The sequence below is a fragment of the Drosophila ficusphila genome, unplaced genomic scaffold (assembly GCF_018152265.1).
Source record: "Drosophila ficusphila isolate 14025-0441.05 unplaced genomic scaffold, ASM1815226v1 contig_791, whole genome shotgun sequence".
Taxonomy (NCBI): Eukaryota; Metazoa; Arthropoda; class Insecta; order Diptera; family Drosophilidae; genus Drosophila; species Drosophila ficusphila.
The window spans coordinates 21194982-21212855 of NW_025064737.1; the positions used below are offsets into that span (position 1 = coordinate 21194982).

General features: G+C 43.6%; 6 protein-coding genes across 6 annotated transcripts; 5 read left to right on the plus strand and 1 right to left on the minus strand.

The window, feature by feature from the left end:
• The first annotated feature begins 2497 nt into the window (after positions 1 to 2497).
• LOC108095905 (helix-loop-helix protein delilah) lies at positions 2498 to 10609 on the plus strand. The gene is made up of 2 exons (XM_017197226.2): positions 2498 to 3420; positions 9126 to 10609. The coding sequence occupies exon 2, from the start codon at positions 9126 to 9128 to the stop codon at positions 10278 to 10280; it is 1155 nt and encodes a 384-aa protein (XP_017052715.1). The 5' UTR covers positions 2498 to 3420; the 3' UTR covers positions 10281 to 10609.
• Positions 10610 to 10701: 92 nt separating this feature from the next.
• Positions 10702 to 12339, plus strand: LOC108095904 (hexokinase type 1). Its single transcript, XM_017197225.1, has one exon. The coding sequence runs from the start codon at positions 10871 to 10873 to the stop codon at positions 12272 to 12274; it is 1404 nt and encodes a 467-aa protein (XP_017052714.1). The 5' UTR covers positions 10702 to 10870; the 3' UTR covers positions 12275 to 12339.
• Positions 12340 to 12462: 123 nt separating this feature from the next.
• Positions 12463 to 14112, plus strand: LOC108095949 (hexokinase type 2). The gene has a single exon (XM_017197287.1). It carries the CDS (start codon positions 12565 to 12567, stop codon positions 13933 to 13935), a length of 1371 nt encoding a protein of 456 aa, XP_017052776.1. The 5' UTR covers positions 12463 to 12564; the 3' UTR covers positions 13936 to 14112.
• Positions 14113 to 14239: 127 nt separating this feature from the next.
• LOC108095950 (golgin subfamily A member 7) lies at positions 14240 to 16102 on the plus strand. The gene is made up of 5 exons (XM_017197288.2): positions 14240 to 14374; positions 14576 to 14744; positions 14809 to 14961; positions 15112 to 15444; positions 15506 to 16102. The coding sequence occupies exons 2-4, from the start codon at positions 14583 to 14585 to the stop codon at positions 15250 to 15252; spliced, it is 456 nt and encodes a 151-aa protein (XP_017052777.1). The 5' UTR covers positions 14240 to 14374; positions 14576 to 14582; the 3' UTR covers positions 15253 to 15444; positions 15506 to 16102.
• Positions 16103 to 16312: 210 nt separating this feature from the next.
• On the plus strand, positions 16313 to 16537 carry LOC108095652. The gene has a single exon (XM_017196817.1). It carries the CDS (start codon positions 16313 to 16315, stop codon positions 16535 to 16537), a length of 225 nt encoding a protein of 74 aa, XP_017052306.1.
• Positions 16538 to 16883: 346 nt separating this feature from the next.
• On the minus strand, positions 16884 to 17534 carry LOC108095694 (protein PDF). Its single transcript, XM_017196864.2, has one exon. The coding sequence runs from the start codon at positions 17471 to 17473 to the stop codon at positions 17171 to 17173; it is 303 nt and encodes a 100-aa protein (XP_017052353.1). The 5' UTR covers positions 17474 to 17534; the 3' UTR covers positions 16884 to 17170.
• Positions 17535 to 17874: the final 340 nt, after the last annotated feature.

Consider the following 17874-nt stretch of genomic DNA (forward strand, 5'->3'; position numbering starts at 1 on the left):
CATGATAAAGAGAACCTGTGCAGGTGGTTATGACCATGAGGGCGCGTGGGCCGGCTAAGTCGAGTGTATTTCCGCTTGAAAGCGGCAATAACGATATTTGTAATAATAAATTTACGTAAAAATATAAAACAAAATCAACGTTGACTCAAGTTGCCGCCCACTCAGCGACACCAACGCATTGATGTGGCTGCAGACAAAGTTAACAACCGGCGAGGTAGCAACAACGAAAACAGCGACGAAAAAAAGAGAAAAAACACGGCTTAGAAGCTTGGCCCGAAGCCCCACGAAGCTCACAATTAGCCAGTTGAGAGAGTTTTTTCTGCTTTCTCACCGCTTTCCCATGTGGCGGCCTTAAATGGTCGCAGACACGTCTCACAGACTTCCTAAGCGGGATCTCCGGCAATCCGAGTCGGCCAAGAGGGGGAGCTTATAGCCAGTGGTCCCCGCTTTGCTTTCTGACCATATTGGGACAAATGCGATTTCCGAAGCTGGCAATTAAAAGCCAAGTCCCGAGTCGAAGCTCAGAACATTTGCATAAGCAATTGAACGACATGGCAGGTGAAGTGGGGGCCTTTTCACACCTAGATTGGATAAGATTATCTAACAAGCAATCATTAAAACTAATTCAAAAACACTTTACATTTATATTTAGCCAAATCTCAATTAAATCTTTCTCATTATATCTTCTTTCTTTACAGTTTCTTTTCCACCCATGTCCATGTATTTTTTTGGTTTGACCATAACTTGATCGCAAAACAAGCATTCAAATGTGACGTTTGCTTTTTTAATTATGGCTCGCTTATTCATGTTCTTGTCTTGGGAGTCGTCGTCGTCCAGCAGATTAAGCTGTCAGCGAAAAAAAAACAGCACAACACTATTGGCCAATTTGCATGAATTTTTAAATATGCTCATTTAATTAAAAATATTTTCTCGTATATCATTTGTAGCTCACTTCGCACGCAAATCAAATTAATGTGGCTTGCGTTACTTCACTCTCTTGAAACGTGTGACGACCTTGTACCGTGAAAAATGTATGCTTTTGGACGAAAAATTATAATCAAATTTAACTGTTGTCATCATGATTTATTTACTTAAGAACAAAACACGACAAACGATGACGAACTCGCCGTCAGACAGAAGCACAAAGATAAATTAATAGTCAGTCAGTCGCAGAGTCGATCGGTCTATTGCCCGCAGCAATTTATTTAGCAGTGTTCATATATGAGTATATCGGAGCAAACTCGAGATTTGAATCCGTAGTATGTCGTCATGGCAACAACAATAAAAAATCAACTTGTTTCGCCTGCAGGAGCAAATCCATTTCGCAATTATTTCTCCGTTGTCAGTTAATTATAATTATTGGCGAGGCGAAAAAAACTATGCAAAAAAGACCATAAACAATATCGGTTGTTAACAACAACAAAATCGGTTTCCAACAAATGAAATGTGACTTTGAAATCAGCTTAGCATTTGTAAATTAGAAGCGGGGCGAAAACAACTTGAGAAGTGCACACACCCAATACATCAAATGAATTCCATCAAAAAGAATTATAATAAATCATAAGATCTTAATAATATACAAAACACAAAGTTTTTATAAAGTCTACCTATAGTCACTTCGGGTTCTTACTTCAATGATCTAAAAATATTTTGTTGCGAACGTGCTGGAAAAATAATAATTCCTTGGGTTTTTATCGGCATCATAACTCAAATAAATATCAATACCAAGTATCTTTTATGGTATGAACCAAAAGTTCAATGCTAAAATACAAATATTTTTAATGGAACTCTATTGAAGTTTTATCTTTAATCAATCTATCCCAAATACGTACATCTCCTTGAACTTTATTTCGACATGCATCATAATTCGCTACCAAATCAAAGTTGATCCAAATATCTAGCGAGAATTCGGTATCATTTATGGTCCGGCATCAAAAGTTCAACCTTAAAAATGGAAATCCGACACAAGTCAAGCTCTGTAGCTGATACCATCTCAATCAAAGACGAATAAACATTTTTAACTATTTTCAAGTGAGCACAAACAGTGTCTGACTTGTACAAATGAATGTCAAACGCTGCTGCAGCAGCAAATAAAATTAGCAATAAATTTAAATAAATAACTGCTTGGCGATATTAGATCATACGAAATCTCAGGGGGGTGCTGTCCGTGGAGAGTGCCATCCAGCAGTGAAAAAACACTCGAAACGAAACCGAAAATCTGAAATGGAAATCACTCAAGAGAGTGCCGCTGTGTGAAGACCAACTGAGACCCGGTTCCTATGAGATACAATGCTATGCCGATACGATCCGATACGATACGATCCGGCCAACGCAAAAAGCACCCACACATCGGGTGGATATTTGGGGAAAGAGAGAACTGGTTTCTCTTCAATGACGTTGTGTTGGCGTTGGCGAGCGCCAGTGGGTTTCTCGGTTTATTGGTCGCTCGGAAAACGAGACTCTGCTGCCTTAGCCTGCCTTTTAATGCGGCATTTCATTCATTGATCGTTCCAATAGCGCGCCGCACGCTCAGCGCAGCGGACAAGTTAACCAGCCAGCCCGTCAGTCAGTCAGCCAGAAGTCCGACTTCCACCGCCCACTCGGTCGCTCAATTCGCTGGCCGGGCTAACGGAGTCAAAGCCAAGTGGCTCAGCTGATTCGGCGGCTGACATCCCATTCCCGATCCCATCCACACACGACATTGACGATCCGCGCACCGAGATATATCTTTTCAGTGCACAGCCGACAAGCGCAGCAGGCGGACGCAGCGCAGCGCAGAGTATTCTCCGTGTTTATTCTCGATCGCCGTCGACTCGGGATATTGGATACAGACATAAAGATACTGAGATATATACACGCTGTCGAGCGACGCGCACTCATAGATATTTTTAGCAGCCGGCCTCACGCATACCGCCGCAGATTAGTACCGCCGCACTGACACACGCGGCTTGCACGTTTCGGAAAACTCACTCTCGGAGGCTTTTCCCCGCAGCCAAACAACAATACGCGAAAACCAAACAAAAGTTCTTATCAATAATTAAATCGCCGACTCGGAATCAATTTAGCCCAAAACAAGTTCTACTGTTTTGAGGAAATAAAACCGAAAACAAATCTTTTTTGTTGTGTTAATATGCCAAATTTATGCATGAGCTAATAACTTTAATTCCTGAAAACAGAAAAAAAACTTAAAACCAAGCAAAACAAAATAACAAGAAGAGATCCCATATCAAAATTAGTTGGGTGACTAATTAGCTGATGCGTTGTCGGAATCTCAATTTGCATACTTTGCGCAACTTTAATGAACCAAAAATTAAAATAAAAACATCAACAAATCTTAATCAGAGCGCAGAAGTAAGAAATTTAAAACATCCCAAACAACCTTAGAGCCACACAAAAAATTGGATTTATGAAATCAAAAAGGTAAATATATCAGCGCCATTTATCACACATAAATATAGAGATATAGTTGATTTCCTCGATCTCTTGTTGCCGCCCCAATAAAAATAGACAAAAGCATTCCTTTGGCCAATCACGAATATCACAAATAGTGGGTGCCACACACGGGGCAGGGCAACTTTTGAGAAACTTCTGAAACATTTATTTGTCCAAGGTGTTGAAACGCCCAAGTGTGGAAGGGAGAAATGTTGGTCGGATGCTCAGGAGGGAAAATAGTGATGACAGCCGGTTGTCAACTGATTTTGAGCGGTTACCGAAGGGAGCAACAGCTTGGCTTTGTTTGTTTTGCGGCTAAAACAAGGGAAAACAGTTTAATTATTGTGTAAACAAAAGCTGTGAATTCGTTGCCAATGAATACAGGATTCCTGGCCGCCAATTTCGAATGGGAATGAGTTAGTCAAATAGTCACTTATTTATTTAAACGTATAAAGAAGTTTTGTCACTACTGAATGATCTTAATACTTCACATGCAAAGTTTTTAAAAAAAATTTATTTACATAATTATACATTATTGTCTTTGGCTTGTTAATCAAAAATTCCCAAACGTTGAGTTATAAATATGCATACTGATTTAAGAAATTGTGATAAATATAAAATTTTTATTTTGAAAGCAAATAATTTGCTGTTCTTATCTTAAAGCTTCAGCAGCTTTGCACAGCGCACACAAAAGCTAGGAAAAATGTAAATATTTTTGTAGATTTTTTTGCGTTAAATTGTCCATTCAATTTTTAAACAACTTTTTATTAGCTTTAGCGCAGCATTCCGAAACGGATTAAAATTTTAAATCCTGTCAAAGTTAATGGTTTTGATGAAATAATAAATCAAAAATTAAAATTAGATTATGGACTCATAGGTCTTCCGCATCTCTATGTTTACTCGCCTACCTCATTGTTTTTGTCCCCCTGACCCAAATCTTAGCCCATGTGGGAACAGCTGTCCGTCTCTATGGAAAGGCGACAAAAACAATAACAAACAGGAAAAAAATTAAGAAAAATAAAAATTGGCCAAAAGGCAAATGCCAGAGACCTGTCAAAAAATCAAGCAAATCAAAAGCCGATGGGTAATACAAAACCACACAAAAGGCTATCAAAATATAACGCAAACGTAGGCACACATGCATATATCCATCTAAATATATATATTTTTACACACACACACCGCACACACAGAATAAAAAAGGGAGACAGAGAATGTAAACACGGCAACATCACACATACGCAGTGTGTGCCAATTTTAATAAACAAACTCAACGTAAATGGAAAATCAAACAAAATCATTTGGCCAAAGCAACGGCAACAAATCAACGGCATAAAAAGAAAACATTAAACGAAACACAAAGAGCAAAAAATCGAAAAATTAAAAGATGTAAGAAAAAAGAAGATAATAAACGAGAAAAATAACAAATAAGAACTTGCCGCAGGCTGGCTAAAAATAATTGCTGCCAACGGTAGCACACACGAGACAAAAGGCAGGGGACTTTCAAAGTGCAACTGGCAACAGCACGAGACAACACCAATAACAACAATAACAACAACAACAACAACAACAATCAGTCAGGACAACAACAAGAAAGACTATAGACTATAAAAACAACAAAGTCGAAAGCAAATGAAAGATTTTGACGCTCTCCACAAAAAACAAATTAAGAATCACAAATCGAAAAAGATAAAAAATAGACAGAGACGCTACGAAAATAAGAAAACAAAAATAGTAAAAGAAAATTCAAGTTGCATACAATAAAAACTAAATTTAGAGCTGTGGCAAAAACAACAACCAGAAAGAAATCAAACTCACGCCAGGCACAGAGACAATCCGAATCAGTCGGTGATTCTATAGCAGATCGACTCAGAAGGGAGATCGAATGAATCAAGAAACCATAGGATTAATTATGAATATTTTAAAAGGAGATTGAGAACTAGGATTCGGGGGCAGCAAAAAAGTAATTTCATGGTTCAGTTTCAGAGGATTAATTAAAAATAAAACATTTGATCTTAGGTGGATTATTGCCACTATTGGCCCACTGAAAATCATTTGGTTATCTCATTAAAAAATCAAATTCCGAACTAAATCATCTGCCCTCGTTCTTTCAATGCCTCGTGTGATTCAGTTTTTTTATCGCTTGCGCCCAAGCAGCAGACGCTTCATTTTCCATTTAACCGCACCCGACTGCCCGAATCCTTGAATTCGAAAACCCCTTCCCCCCGATTTCCCCCCAAAAAGCCATGGGCGCGCAGACAAGCGTGCAGAAAAAGTTCTAAATTTAATGGCTACACCTAAAAATGCAGCGACTGCAACCGAGCCAAAAGTGAAGGGCAGACTGGAGGGGGAGTCTCTCGCTGCTCGCCGGTAGTTTCAAGTGCACTCCGACTAGGCCCGGCTAACATCCCCATTTCCCAAACTCACTCCATCCGAATTTCCAAAAAAAAAACTAGATGTATGTATATATATGTGTATCTGTGAAACAGACCGCCCCACCCACACGCCTCTGCCCCGCCCCCTCGACCCCTTCACGCCTCGTCGCACGCACGGCTCGCCTTTTGTCTGCCTCGTTGTTGGTAAAAGAGAAAGGGAGAAGGGGAAAGGGTTGCACTGAAACTTAAATAAAAAATTTAACAAAGCAATGCAGAATACCTCAAAATATATTTCCAAGATAAGTCTACTAAATATGATTATACAACTTTAAAAACCTATATGAACTTTCTGCAGTATTTCTCTCTGTGTACAAATGAAATAGATGGGTTTTTGTGTAAGAGCCAGAGGAACTGTTCTATGTTTGTTGTCTGCGCATTTCAATTGGCCGCTTTCTGCATTGTGCCGGCGTGTAATTGAAAACTTAAGCAGAAGCACCCCTCTCTATGCGCCGCACACTTTATCCACGGAAAGCGCGCAAACAAATTTTCCAATCAACAGAGAACGAAAACAGGGCTTAGACTTTTACGCCCCCGCTCATTTCCTGCCCCACTTCCTTCCCACATATCCTGAATCCCTCCGGTGGCGCCCCCGAAAATCAGAGGCCCGCTTGTTGCTGTTTGTTCAACAAACGTTTATTAGCCGCGAATACTTTTAATCGCATGCAATTTGTTGATTGCGGCCAGTTGCGCTGCACTTTCCACGCTTTTCCATGCTCTTCCACCCACCCAAAGCCCACTTTGAGCACACGGAACTGGGTAATTTTCACGTCGTTTTGGACCGGGGGCGGGAAATTGGGGAGTGAGCAGGTGAGCACCGGTTGCCGCCCCACTTTGAAGACGGTGCACAAATTTTTCTGTGTTGTGCACTTAATTGCTGCTTGTTTGTTGCATGTCGCAAACTTTTACGATGCCCTACCAACTCAAGTGGGTACATTCCCCAAGCTGGAAAGATATTTTAGAAAATGTTTGAGTTTAGAAACATGGCGTAAAGAAATTTGGCTAAAAATAGGTTTTTAATGGTAACAGAAACCCAAAAGAAATTTTATTTATAAGTTTACTTTAATCTGAAAGCGGCTAGAGGAACTCTAAAACGCTTTTTTAAGAAATGTTTGAAAGGGCAACCGGTGGACCTTACTTTTGCACTTAAAAGCCGCTGTCTGCAGGGTCTTTAAACATTTCTTGGGATTGCGTGGCAAAAATTAATTATACCTCAAATCAGAGGCGAAACGCCGCAGAAAATGCCGGCACGAAGTGAAAAACCTGGCCACGTGTTGAAAGTTTTTGCAGGGAAAGGTGATTTGAATTGCAGTTGCTAAGATGTTGAGCAAATGGCATACCGCCCTCTAAAATCCACCATTCATTTTCTTTCTTTTTTCTGTGTGCCAGACAAACAAACATTAACGGTAATCGAAGAAAAGTGCCCACTGCCGATGGCCAAAGGAAAAACACCTCATAACCCGTTTAGGCCAAGCCAAGAGCGAGCTCTGGGAATGGTCAGAGCTATGCAACAAGTGTCAAGCAGGCCAACGAGCCAACAAGCCAAGTCAAGCCGGATCGGGCAAGGCAGCCAGAGCCAGAATCGTCTAGAGCCAATTTCGGACAATCTGCACTAAATTGTCCATTTAAGTGAGGCCGAGTTAACCGACTAAGCGACTAGCTGCTCCCCTCAGATCAACTGACTCCAATCAATCTGCTCGCACTTACACCTCTGCATTCAGACTGGCTAACAGCTAACCGGCAAACTGGCAAACTCTGGCAAAATAGCAAACTGGCGATTTATGAGGCCAAGGCACAATTGCAAGGGCGTTAGCATCGATGCAGAAACATTTCAATCTCCACATCTCTGTGTGTTTGGGTGGTGCAAATTGCGTTGCTGCGTTGCGTTGGCTTCATGTTACATTTTCATGTAACTTAATTCTTGCATTAAAATGCATTCATTAACTGTTGCTCTTGCCGCATTGTTTTGTTGCATTTCCATTTCAAACCGACAACAGCCACCGCAAATAGTATCTGCCTGCCTGCATTCGCATTCAGCTCGACTGCAGGGAAAAGCGCTGGAAAATATTTGGTATAGCTGACCTACCGCAAACAAAAGAAAATTATAAACATTTCATTTACCACACGAACGCAAAAACTTTCTCAATATCAAATGGAGTACTTTGTGCCCTTGGCAATGATAGGAATTTTTCGCTTTTAATTCCCAGTTGAAAGTTCCTGCTCTACACTGTTTTACATTGTAAAGGTTCCAGATTGGAGCATTCATTAATTTTGTTGGGGTTTAGTAACATAAGCTGTTACTATTTTATAAACAACGGATATTATTTGTTTTTATGTTTTTTTGAGTGAGAAGCCACAAAAACTTTACGTTATTGTCAACCAAAATTTGTTTTTCATAACGAATGTTTATGATGAGCATAAAATTTCACATTTGTTGTATTTATTTATATTGTAGCAGTAGGATATGCACAAACTTTATATAATAAAAAAAAAAATTAGATAAATATTTCAAACAAATTGCAGAAAAACCAGTACTACAAAAATATGCAGTATAGCAAACATTTCCATTTACGTAGGAACAATCCATGATGATCATAAAAACAATTTTAAAATCTCTGATGCAATATAAATCATTACAAATTTTAAATATCCATTTCGACCAAGCGACGTTTGTTTACATTTACATTACTCACAAGAGAAACACGTCAAGCCGCCAATATGGACTTTTTGAACGACCAGAATTTAACGACTTGACTAAACCATTTTTAGGATTTGCGAAGACAGCTCATAGAGTTATTTGCAGGCGATTCATGGGACTTGAGTGCAAATATGACTCAGAAACAGATCGAGAAGATACTTGGAATTTAGCAGATTGCGCAACGCAATGAGCAATGAGAAATTTCATTTGGAAGACCAATTTGTTCTTACCCCGCTTCTAAATTGTATTTATGAGTTTTTTGGTTTGATGCGTTTCGTTTTGGTTTTTCGGCTTCAGTGGGTTTTATGACGGAAGCACTACTCAAGAATCGACTTCAGTTCATTGAAGCCAATTCGAGAGCCGTTTACGGAAGTTTTTGGCGGGGTGGGTCCGAAAAGAGACCGTTTCGCTTGATTGCACAGCCCCCATATGCTCCCCGATGTCTTTTCAAAAACAAAAAATAAAAAAATTGTACAAAATTGTTAATTGCCCCGGTATGGGATGGGTTCGAAATAAGCCGAATAGACCCTCGACTAAAGTCTGCCTCTGCACTCCACTTTCAGATGAAGTCCAACACGTACGAGCTGCACAACTACGCCGATCTGAATGACATGGATGCGGCGGACTCGAAGGACTCCCGGAAGAGGAAGACGACCAGTGCCCGGGGTGAAAAGTATTCCCTGCGACAGAAGCGACCGAAGAGGAGTCTAAATGAGGATGCAGACTCCGCGAGCCTGCCCGACTTTCAGCTGGAATTGGATCCTGTGGTGGAACCTTCCAGTAAATCGAGGAAAAACACACCCACCAAGTCCAAGACGAAAGCACCGCCGTTGAGCAAATATCGACGGAAAACCGCGAATGCCAGGGAACGAACCAGAATGCGGGAAATAAACACGGCCTTCGAGACCCTCAGACATTGTGTTCCCCAGGCGATAACTGGAGAGGATGCAGCTAATACCAACGAAAAGCTGACCAAGATCACCACCCTGCGACTGGCCATGAAGTACATCACCATGCTGAGCGATTCGATTAGGGATTCCAACTACGAGAGTGAGTTGATTGGCGAATGCCTGGAGGAGAGTGCCAATCGTGAGGCGAGAGTGGACTTCGAGGAAGCAGAGGTCGAGGTTGAGTTACCCGTTGCTCCGCCAGTTGTAAAGAAACCAGCCAAGACCAAGGGAAGTGCCAAGAAGAACTCGACGGCCAGCAAGAGACAGAGCCAAAAGCAGGCCAAGATTGAGCCGCAAGTTCCGGCAGTGAGTTCCGGGGAGTCCTGCTATGCCACATCCTCGATAGGCTCGCCTGCCTCCTCCGCCTACGCCTCGCTCTCCTCGTCGTCGAACAGCCACAGCAGCAGCAGCAGTCCGGGATTGGAGGTGGACACCTTGGTGGGATTGCACGGGATCAGCTCTCTGGACTCCCTGCTCTTCGACGCCTTGGATGGGGATTCCTTGCCCTGTTTGAGTCGCGGCTACGGAAGCTTGCTTACTGGCAGCGGGGAGTCCCTGTTGCCCGGTTGTCGAGGGGATCTGCCGATGTCTGGCTTGGAGAAATCGGATGTTGAGCTGAGCCTTCGGTTACTTGATCAGAGATCCGCGGACTCCTTCGACTTTGCCAGCGATCAACAGCCCTCGGCCTGCATCAGTTCGTTTTCCAGCCTCGACGGTTATCCCTCCGACCTGCTGTACACCGAATTTCCCGACATGTTTCTCACGTGACGCGTATTCTTTAGTATCCTCTACTACTCATCCTTCTCTTAAGTCTAACCCTCGTTTTAAGTTAGAGTGCGAGTTCTAACCCGACTTTCACACTTAGCCATTACATGCGATGCGCCCTTTGCGGCGGAATTCATTGTGTCATAGCAAGCATATTTAAGGTACATTTGACATTTGACCAACATCCAGCGAAGAGAAGAGCTGCTCACCGCCACATCTACATGATAACTCAACTCAACTCAAATCAAATCAACTCAACTAGTGATCTAAGCATTTCTTTCTGACGCATTTCTCGTTATCGTGTAAATAAAGCACCCAGTGTTGTTTCATGACTCGCAACGAGTTTGTTTTATGGGAAAGGGAAGGTGTTGTTACCAATTATTTCTCTGACATCTATCCATAACCAATAGAGGGTACTCTTAAAATCGATTAAATGCAATGTCTCAAAAAATGGATAATCTCCAATAAGAATTTGGAATTCTCCCTAGAGTGTTTTCCCATCAAGTACATGTCAGAATTTCATTTTTACATAGCTGATCGAAACATATTACCTAGAAATAATTTAGAAAGAATTTGAAAGACCCTTTAACACAATGCCAGACGAGACCACTTTCATTCCGGAGGAGGATTTCCCGGAGGTGTACAAGATTTGCAAGTTATTCAAACCGACCGACGACGATCTGGAAAAGATCAGGAATCTGATGGACCGTGAGATTACGATGGGTTTGAGTCGCGATCACCACGATCGCTCCACGGTTCCCTGTCATCTGAGTTACGTGCAGGATTTGCCAAGTGGCAGGGAGCGTGGTCAGTTCCTGGCCCTCGAAATGATGCCCACCAACTGCCGGATAATGCTGGTGAAGTTCAGCAGCGAAAACGATATATACACCAGTTCCAAGTGCGTGATAATGCCACATACAGTGGCAGCGGGACGGGGAACCGAGGTCTTCAGCTTCCTGGCCACCAGTATTGCCAACTTCGTGAAGGAAAAGAAAGTGGAGAAGGACAACTTACCCCTGGGCATCGCCTTCGCCTTCACCCTCAACAAACTGGCTTTGGATGTGGGCATCCTGGTTTCGTGGACCAAGGAGTTCGGAGCCCAAGGCGCCATTGGCAAGGATGTGGTTCATCTTCTCCGCGATGCTCTGGCCAAGTTCCCCGAGATATCCGTCGAAGTAATGGGCATCATAAATGTGGGAGCAGGATCCCTTTTGGCACTTTGCTGGGCTCAACCGGATACCCGAATGGGTTTGATAATGGGCAGTATTGCCAACTCCTGCTACGTGGAAAGGATCGAGAAGTGTGAACTCTACGAGGGTGAGGAGGACAGGAAGGTGATGGTGATCAACTCGGATTGGGCCCACTTCGGGGATAATGGACAGCTGGACTTTATTCGCAACGAATTCGATCGCCAGTTGGACAACGAGTCCATTACTCCTGGTCAGCGGCTCTACGAGAAGTTCAGCGGAGCTCTCTGCATGGGGGAACTGATCCGCATCATTGTGCTTCGTCTGATGAAAATGGGCGCCATCTTTGCGGAGGACAGGCGGGACTACATAAGCATCCAGTGGAAGTTGGACATGGTTTCGGTGATCGAAATAGCCTCTGATCCTCCAGGGGAGTTCACGAAGGCCCAGGAGGTGATGGACAAGTTCAGGATCCGCCACTGCAAAGATCGGGATCTGGCTGCCTTGAAGTACATCTGCGAAACGGTCACCAGTCGAGCGGCTATGGTAGTGGCAAGTGGCGTGTCCTGCCTGATCAACCGCATGAATCTGCCACAGATCTCGATCGCCGTGGATGGCGGCATCTATCGCCTGCATCCCACCTTCGCCACTGTTCTGAACAAGTACACACGCCAGCTAACCGATCCCAGGCTGAAATTCGAGTTCGTTATCACCCAGGACAGCTGTGGAGTCGGGGCAGCCATCATGGCGGGAATGGCCCATGCCAACAAGTACAAGACGGACACCAAGATGTTCCTAATGGATTACTAAGCCAAATACATCTGTATATGCATTCGAAACTAAGTTTTTCAATAAATATTATATATTATTTAGTATTTAGTTTTCTATATATTCCTTACAATATTGATATTCGATACAATATTTATGTTTGTTTGAAAAAGCATGAACACAGATTTGGGCTCAAATCTTGTCAAACCTTGTCATCTGGGAGAAAAATAAGTAGCCTTTTCACTTCGCCTTCACTCAGCATTACAAGCTTTCAAAATTTGCAAACATTTAGTTTGGAAAGTGAGGCCTCTGCTGGCAGCTGTGAAGGAACAATGCCGAGCCTTGTGAACCCGGAGGTGGAGCTGGCGGTCCGAGGCTTCATTCTCGACCAGGAGAAGATGGCCGAGGTGGTGGAGCGCATGACCAAGGAGATGAAGATGGGCCTGGCCAAGGACACGCATCCGCGGGCGGTGATCAAGTGCTTCGTGAGCTACGTGCAGGACTTGCCCACGGGCAAGGAGCGTGGAAGGTACCTGGCCCTGGATCTCGGTGGCTCCAACTTCCGGGTGCTGCTGGTCAACCTGCGAGGCGAAAGTGACGTGACCATCAATTCGAAGAGCTACGACTTTCCAAAATCCCTGATGACTGGATCGGGCATTGCTCTCTTCGACTTTTTGGCCGAATGCCTGGCGGAGTTCTGCATGGATCACGGCGTGGCGGAAGAGGGGTTGCCGCTGGGCTTCACCTTCTCGTTTCCCTGCCAGCAGCAGGGACTTTCGAAGGGCACCCTGGTGGCCTGGACCAAGGGCTTCAACTGCGACGGCGTTGTGGGTAAGAACGTGGTGGCTCTCCTCCAGGAGGCCATCGAGCGCAGGGGCGACATCAAAATCAACACGGTGGCGCTGATCAACGATACGGTCGGCACCTTGATGTCCTGCGCCTACTCACGTCCCAATTGCCGGATAGGATTGATCGTGGGAACTGGCAGTAATGCCTGCTATGTGGAGAAGACCGTGAATGCCGAGTGCTTCGAGGGATACCAGACGAGTCCCAAGCCCTTCATGGTCATCAACTGCGAGTGGGGCGCCTTCGGGGACAATGGTGTCCTGGAGTTCGTTCGCACCTCCTACGACAAGGTGGTCGACAAGGTGACGCCCAATCCGGGAAAGCAGACCTTCGAGAAGTGCATTTCGGGCATGTATATGGGGGAGCTGGTGCGCCTGGTACTCATTGAAATGATTACGAAAGGCGTGATGTTCCGCGGAGATAGCTCCCAGAAGATCTTCCAGCGCTGGAGCTTCAAGAGCGCCTACATTTCGGACGTCGAAAGCGATCCACCGGGAGAGTACCGTGCCTGCAATAAGGTACTCAACGATCTTGGAATTATTGGCAGCCAGGAACCGGATAAGGAGGCTTTAAAGCTGATCTGCGAAGCGGTTTCGTCGAGATCTGCCAAGCTGTGTGCCTGCGGACTGGTCACGATCATCAACAAGATGAACATCAACGAGGTGGTCATCGGGATCGACGGCAGTGTGTACCGCTACCATCCCAAGTACCACGACATGCTCCAGTTCCACATGCGGAAGCTCCTCAAGCCGGGCGTCAAGTTCGAACTGGTGGCTTCGGAGGACGGATCCGGTAGGGGAGCAGCTCTGGTGGCGGCCACGGCTGTCAGCAGCAAGAACTATAAATTATCAGTCTAACACCAGCACAATCTGAAATATAAACAAGGGAATCACAAAATTGTGTTGAAAAAATAGTACTTTAATATTATTTTGTCCAGTAAAACATGATTCCCTAAAAAATATTCTTCCAACCTATTTTAAAAGTAAGAAATAAACATGAACCTTTTCTATCAAGGATTTCAAATTTGGCGCCAAGATGTGCTGTTCCTTTTTAGCATGTGTGGCAACGCCAAATATTCAATATTTATCGATATCATTCACAGACGCGCAAGCGATTAATATTAAAACCACTCCAGCGAACAAATCGATAATAACACGATAGTATCGCATCAACATCGATTTTCGTTCCAGCTCTAATTATTATATTTATCTTGATTTTTACCAATTTCGAGGCAAAAAAGGAATCCTACGAGGTTTCCGAAGCCAAAAAAAGCTTACATCAGCTCCAGATAAAAAGGTAAATCACCAGGCAGGCCTTGACCCATGGATGTTGTCAAGATAAAACACAAAATACCCCAACTGGGGCTGCTTGAAAAGGCAAGGCCAGCTGCCCATTTAAGATTGGGAAAACATACAGAAAACCCAAGATGATTGCCCTAAACCAAATGCATCGGGCGCTGCAGAGCGAGGCGATTAATGCGGTGATTCGACTTTTCAGAGACGACATGTCCCAAGGAGGCAGTGCCACACCAGCGGGCGGTAATCCCACGGCGCTCCAAGCAACCGGAGGGGGCGTGGTCTTCAGCAAGGTCTTCATCCAACGGGACTACAGCGAGGGAACCTCCGTAAAGTTCCACACGCGACTGCCCGCCGAGCTGGAGGGCATGGTGGGTATTGTGTCTTTAGGAGCATAAAACCAGATAACCATAAGATGTACATATATCCTTTCAGATCGAAAGACACGTCTTCGAGGCCACCATCAACAGGCTAAATGAATTTTACGCCGAGGCGGAGGAGGGATCCTGTGGCACCTATTGCGAAGGGTGCATCGGCTGCATCACGGCCTACTTGATCTACATGTGCTCCGAAACGCACTACGAAAAGGTGCGTCATTGTGGCTGACAATTACCCTCTTCTGTGGTCAAAACAATAGCAGCAACTATAACCTGTAATTAAGTTTACTTTCTGTCAGGCTATTGATTTCCCCACAACCTGTCTACACCATCCCCTAATAATAATTCACCACCCCCACAGACCCTTCGCAAGATTTCCAAATTTGTGGCTTCCCAAAACGAACGCATTTACAACGCCAAGGGCCTGCAGCTGATCGATCCGACTTATCGGGGCCTCCGCGTCATAGAGATTACAATATTCGATCGTCCGGGGCGAACGTGACTTCCGATTTCTCATTCAGCCAACGAGTTTTTCATGTGAGATCCAGCAGCCACAATCGCATCAACAGGAGGGTAAAGGAGAAGCAGTCCGTTTCAGCAATTATCAAGCAAAAGTCAGCGCCATTGTGTGTGTTTCCAAAATCAATACAAAGCTGTGTAATCAGCTAAAGCTTTATAACCTATAACCATATGTGTGAGTAGCCGGCATGCTCCTTTTTGCCTCAGTTAACTCATCAGTTTACGTATCCTTACAGCTTGGCAGAGCAGCGGCCAGAGCGTCTTTGGGGCATGCGACTTAGTCACGGGTGTGCTGGGAGTCCGCCTCCGCTGCAGCCACATACGATATGCTAGATTAGCCGTTAATGATTAGCCAAGGCAGAGTACGGCCAGTTAGTTAGTATTTATGCGTTAGCAGGCATAGTCATGTAAGTGAAAAGCTACCGAAACTGCATTTTGAGCCGAAGCAAGCATCAACATATATACACATTCGCATATGTTATCATTGTTCTACCTATCAGACCGAAAGGCCAGCGAGAATTGATTGTTTTGTAATTTAAAGAAAGAATGAATATTGTATACATCTTGTTTGTAGTAGTTACTAACAATTCGATTGTCTAAGGTTTTACTTTTAATGGCATTACCATACATTTTATACATAGTTCAAGCTTAATCAGACAAAGCATACGCATAACGTTTTCTATACAAAACTCTTTACGATTTCAAACAGCGCCAAATGAACTTACACATAAACGAAATGGAGAATTGTTCGATTTTTAATATAAATGAGCAAGATTAACATAGTTATATATCTTATAAGAAAAAAATATATATTGCCGTCATATATAAACGTGCCTACAAATGTTTTTCTGCGGTTGGTAAACATTAAACGTCAAGCAAATAAGGAGAGTGTGCAAAATTTATTTTTGCCGATTTTCTATTGTGTTCTGATATTTGCTTTTCAGCTACAGCTATTTTTTGTTGTCTAATTGGGGGAATTTACGGATATATAAAGGCCTCCAAAGATCTGAGGAGCACAGTAACAATTGTTTCAACGCTAAACAATGAAGCTAACTTCCTATCTCTTGGCCCTGGTCCTGTTCGCCGGTTTCTTCCTGCTCCAGCCTTCTTCTGCCCAAACGAACTCCACCACAACCACCAACTCCACAACAACCACGACGAACTCAACCAGCTCCACGCCCACTGTCCACAGGAAACATTTCACGGCCACTAACATTCACTACACAATTGTCCGCAGGATCCATGTGAACAAGAAGAGGTCTGGTTAAAAAGAAGCGAGTCTACGGAACATTATGGAATGAAAAATAAACAGCATAAATAAACAAAAAAAAATAATTTGCTTAAGGTTCTTTTGTCAGGCTCACGGGCAAGGTCGATTGCAAATACCAACTTCGTTGAACTTAATTTTATTATTTGCCCACCAAAATTTTATTTTTGGAGGTCTTAAGACTATACATACTATTTATAAATTTAAAAATAAACTTTAATTAGCGAACTAGCGAACACTCTTTGCATTTTATTGGTTTTGTACATGGAGTGTAAACCAATTTTTTATTCCATATTATATTAAATGCAATTTTGGTAACATTTTGAATTCAAATAAAACATTGTAACTAAATATCTCTGTGTGGTAGTCGTATATTTTCGCCTAAGGCCTAAAAATGTACACCATTCTCTAAGATTTGCTATTTGTATATTTTTCTATATATTTTGTAAAGCAACAAATTCATACGGTCTTTCCTCTCTACTAAAATTCTACGCCAGTTCCTCCTGCGGATTTTCAATTTCCTTCGACGCACCAACAAATAAAACGACAATTAAATAATAGGCTCTTTTCCAGGTTCCATGAGTTCAAATGTGCGGCTTCCAAATCTGTCATGACATCCAGATTTAATCCCATTTTACTTGCCAGCATCGTTCATGTTCTTGGGCAAACTGAGCAGCGAGTTGATGAGCTCCGAATTGCGTTTCCTGATGGGCATGGATGGGCCCAAGGAGTTCTCCAGGATGAAAGGATAGCGGCAGATGGCGGCCACCTGCCCGGGAGTGAACTGTCCCACGGTGTTGAACCAGTCCAGGAAATCGCGGTTATACTCCTTGCGCACATAGCGCTCCTCATCCGGCATGGCCATGGTCCCAAAGGATCCCAGACGGGAGCAGATGGCCAAGAGCACCACGACCAGGATGTACGAGTATCGAGCCATTTGTCAGCAGCAAGCAGAAGGGATAAGCTGGAACAGGGACACCTACAGCAGGAGACTTGCGAATGAACGATGGCCAGAATATCCCCGACTTATATAGGACCCTCGGGCAAGGTAAACCTCTGCGGGAGACCGCGCAACCACGCAACCCAAAAGCGTCAGTATCGGTGTCAACTGCAGGACCAATACATGTCATCCGCAGTCCTCGTTGGTCCTCGAAGCCAGGCAAATAAGGAGTCAAGTTGGATCCACGCAAATATTTGATTATGCAGTGTTTTATGTGCCAACATGCAGCCAGGCAAGAACCAAATCCCATTCCGATCCAGGGATATTTGTTTGGGAAGGGAGCTTATTGGCGACACTCGCCGACACTTGAAACAAAGGGGTCACTAAATTAATTAATT

What these genes read in the sequence shown, in the direction of transcription:
- LOC108095905 (XM_017197226.2), top strand. Translation starts at nt 9,126, where the DNA reads ATGAAGTCCAACACGTACGAGCTGCACAACTACGCCGATCTGAATGAC.
- LOC108095904 (XM_017197225.1), top strand. Translation starts at nt 10,871, where the DNA reads ATGCCAGACGAGACCACTTTCATTCCGGAGGAGGATTTCCCGGAGGTG.
- LOC108095949 (XM_017197287.1), top strand. Translation starts at nt 12,565, where the DNA reads ATGCCGAGCCTTGTGAACCCGGAGGTGGAGCTGGCGGTCCGAGGCTTC.
- LOC108095950 (XM_017197288.2), top strand. Translation starts at nt 14,583, where the DNA reads ATGTCCCAAGGAGGCAGTGCCACACCAGCGGGCGGTAATCCCACGGCG. An exon ending in CCGCCGAGCTGGAGGGCATG is followed by an intron (nt 14,745 to 14,808) that starts GTGGGTATTGTG and finishes ATATCCTTTCAG; the next exon opens with ATCGAAAGACACGTCTTCGA. An exon ending in CCGAAACGCACTACGAAAAG is followed by an intron (nt 14,962 to 15,111) that starts GTGCGTCATTGT and finishes CCACCCCCACAG; the next exon opens with ACCCTTCGCAAGATTTCCAA.
- LOC108095652 (XM_017196817.1), top strand. Translation starts at nt 16,313, where the DNA reads ATGAAGCTAACTTCCTATCTCTTGGCCCTGGTCCTGTTCGCCGGTTTC.
- LOC108095694 (XM_017196864.2), bottom strand. Translation starts at nt 17,473, where the DNA reads ATGGCTCGATACTCGTACATCCTGGTCGTGGTGCTCTTGGCCATCTGC.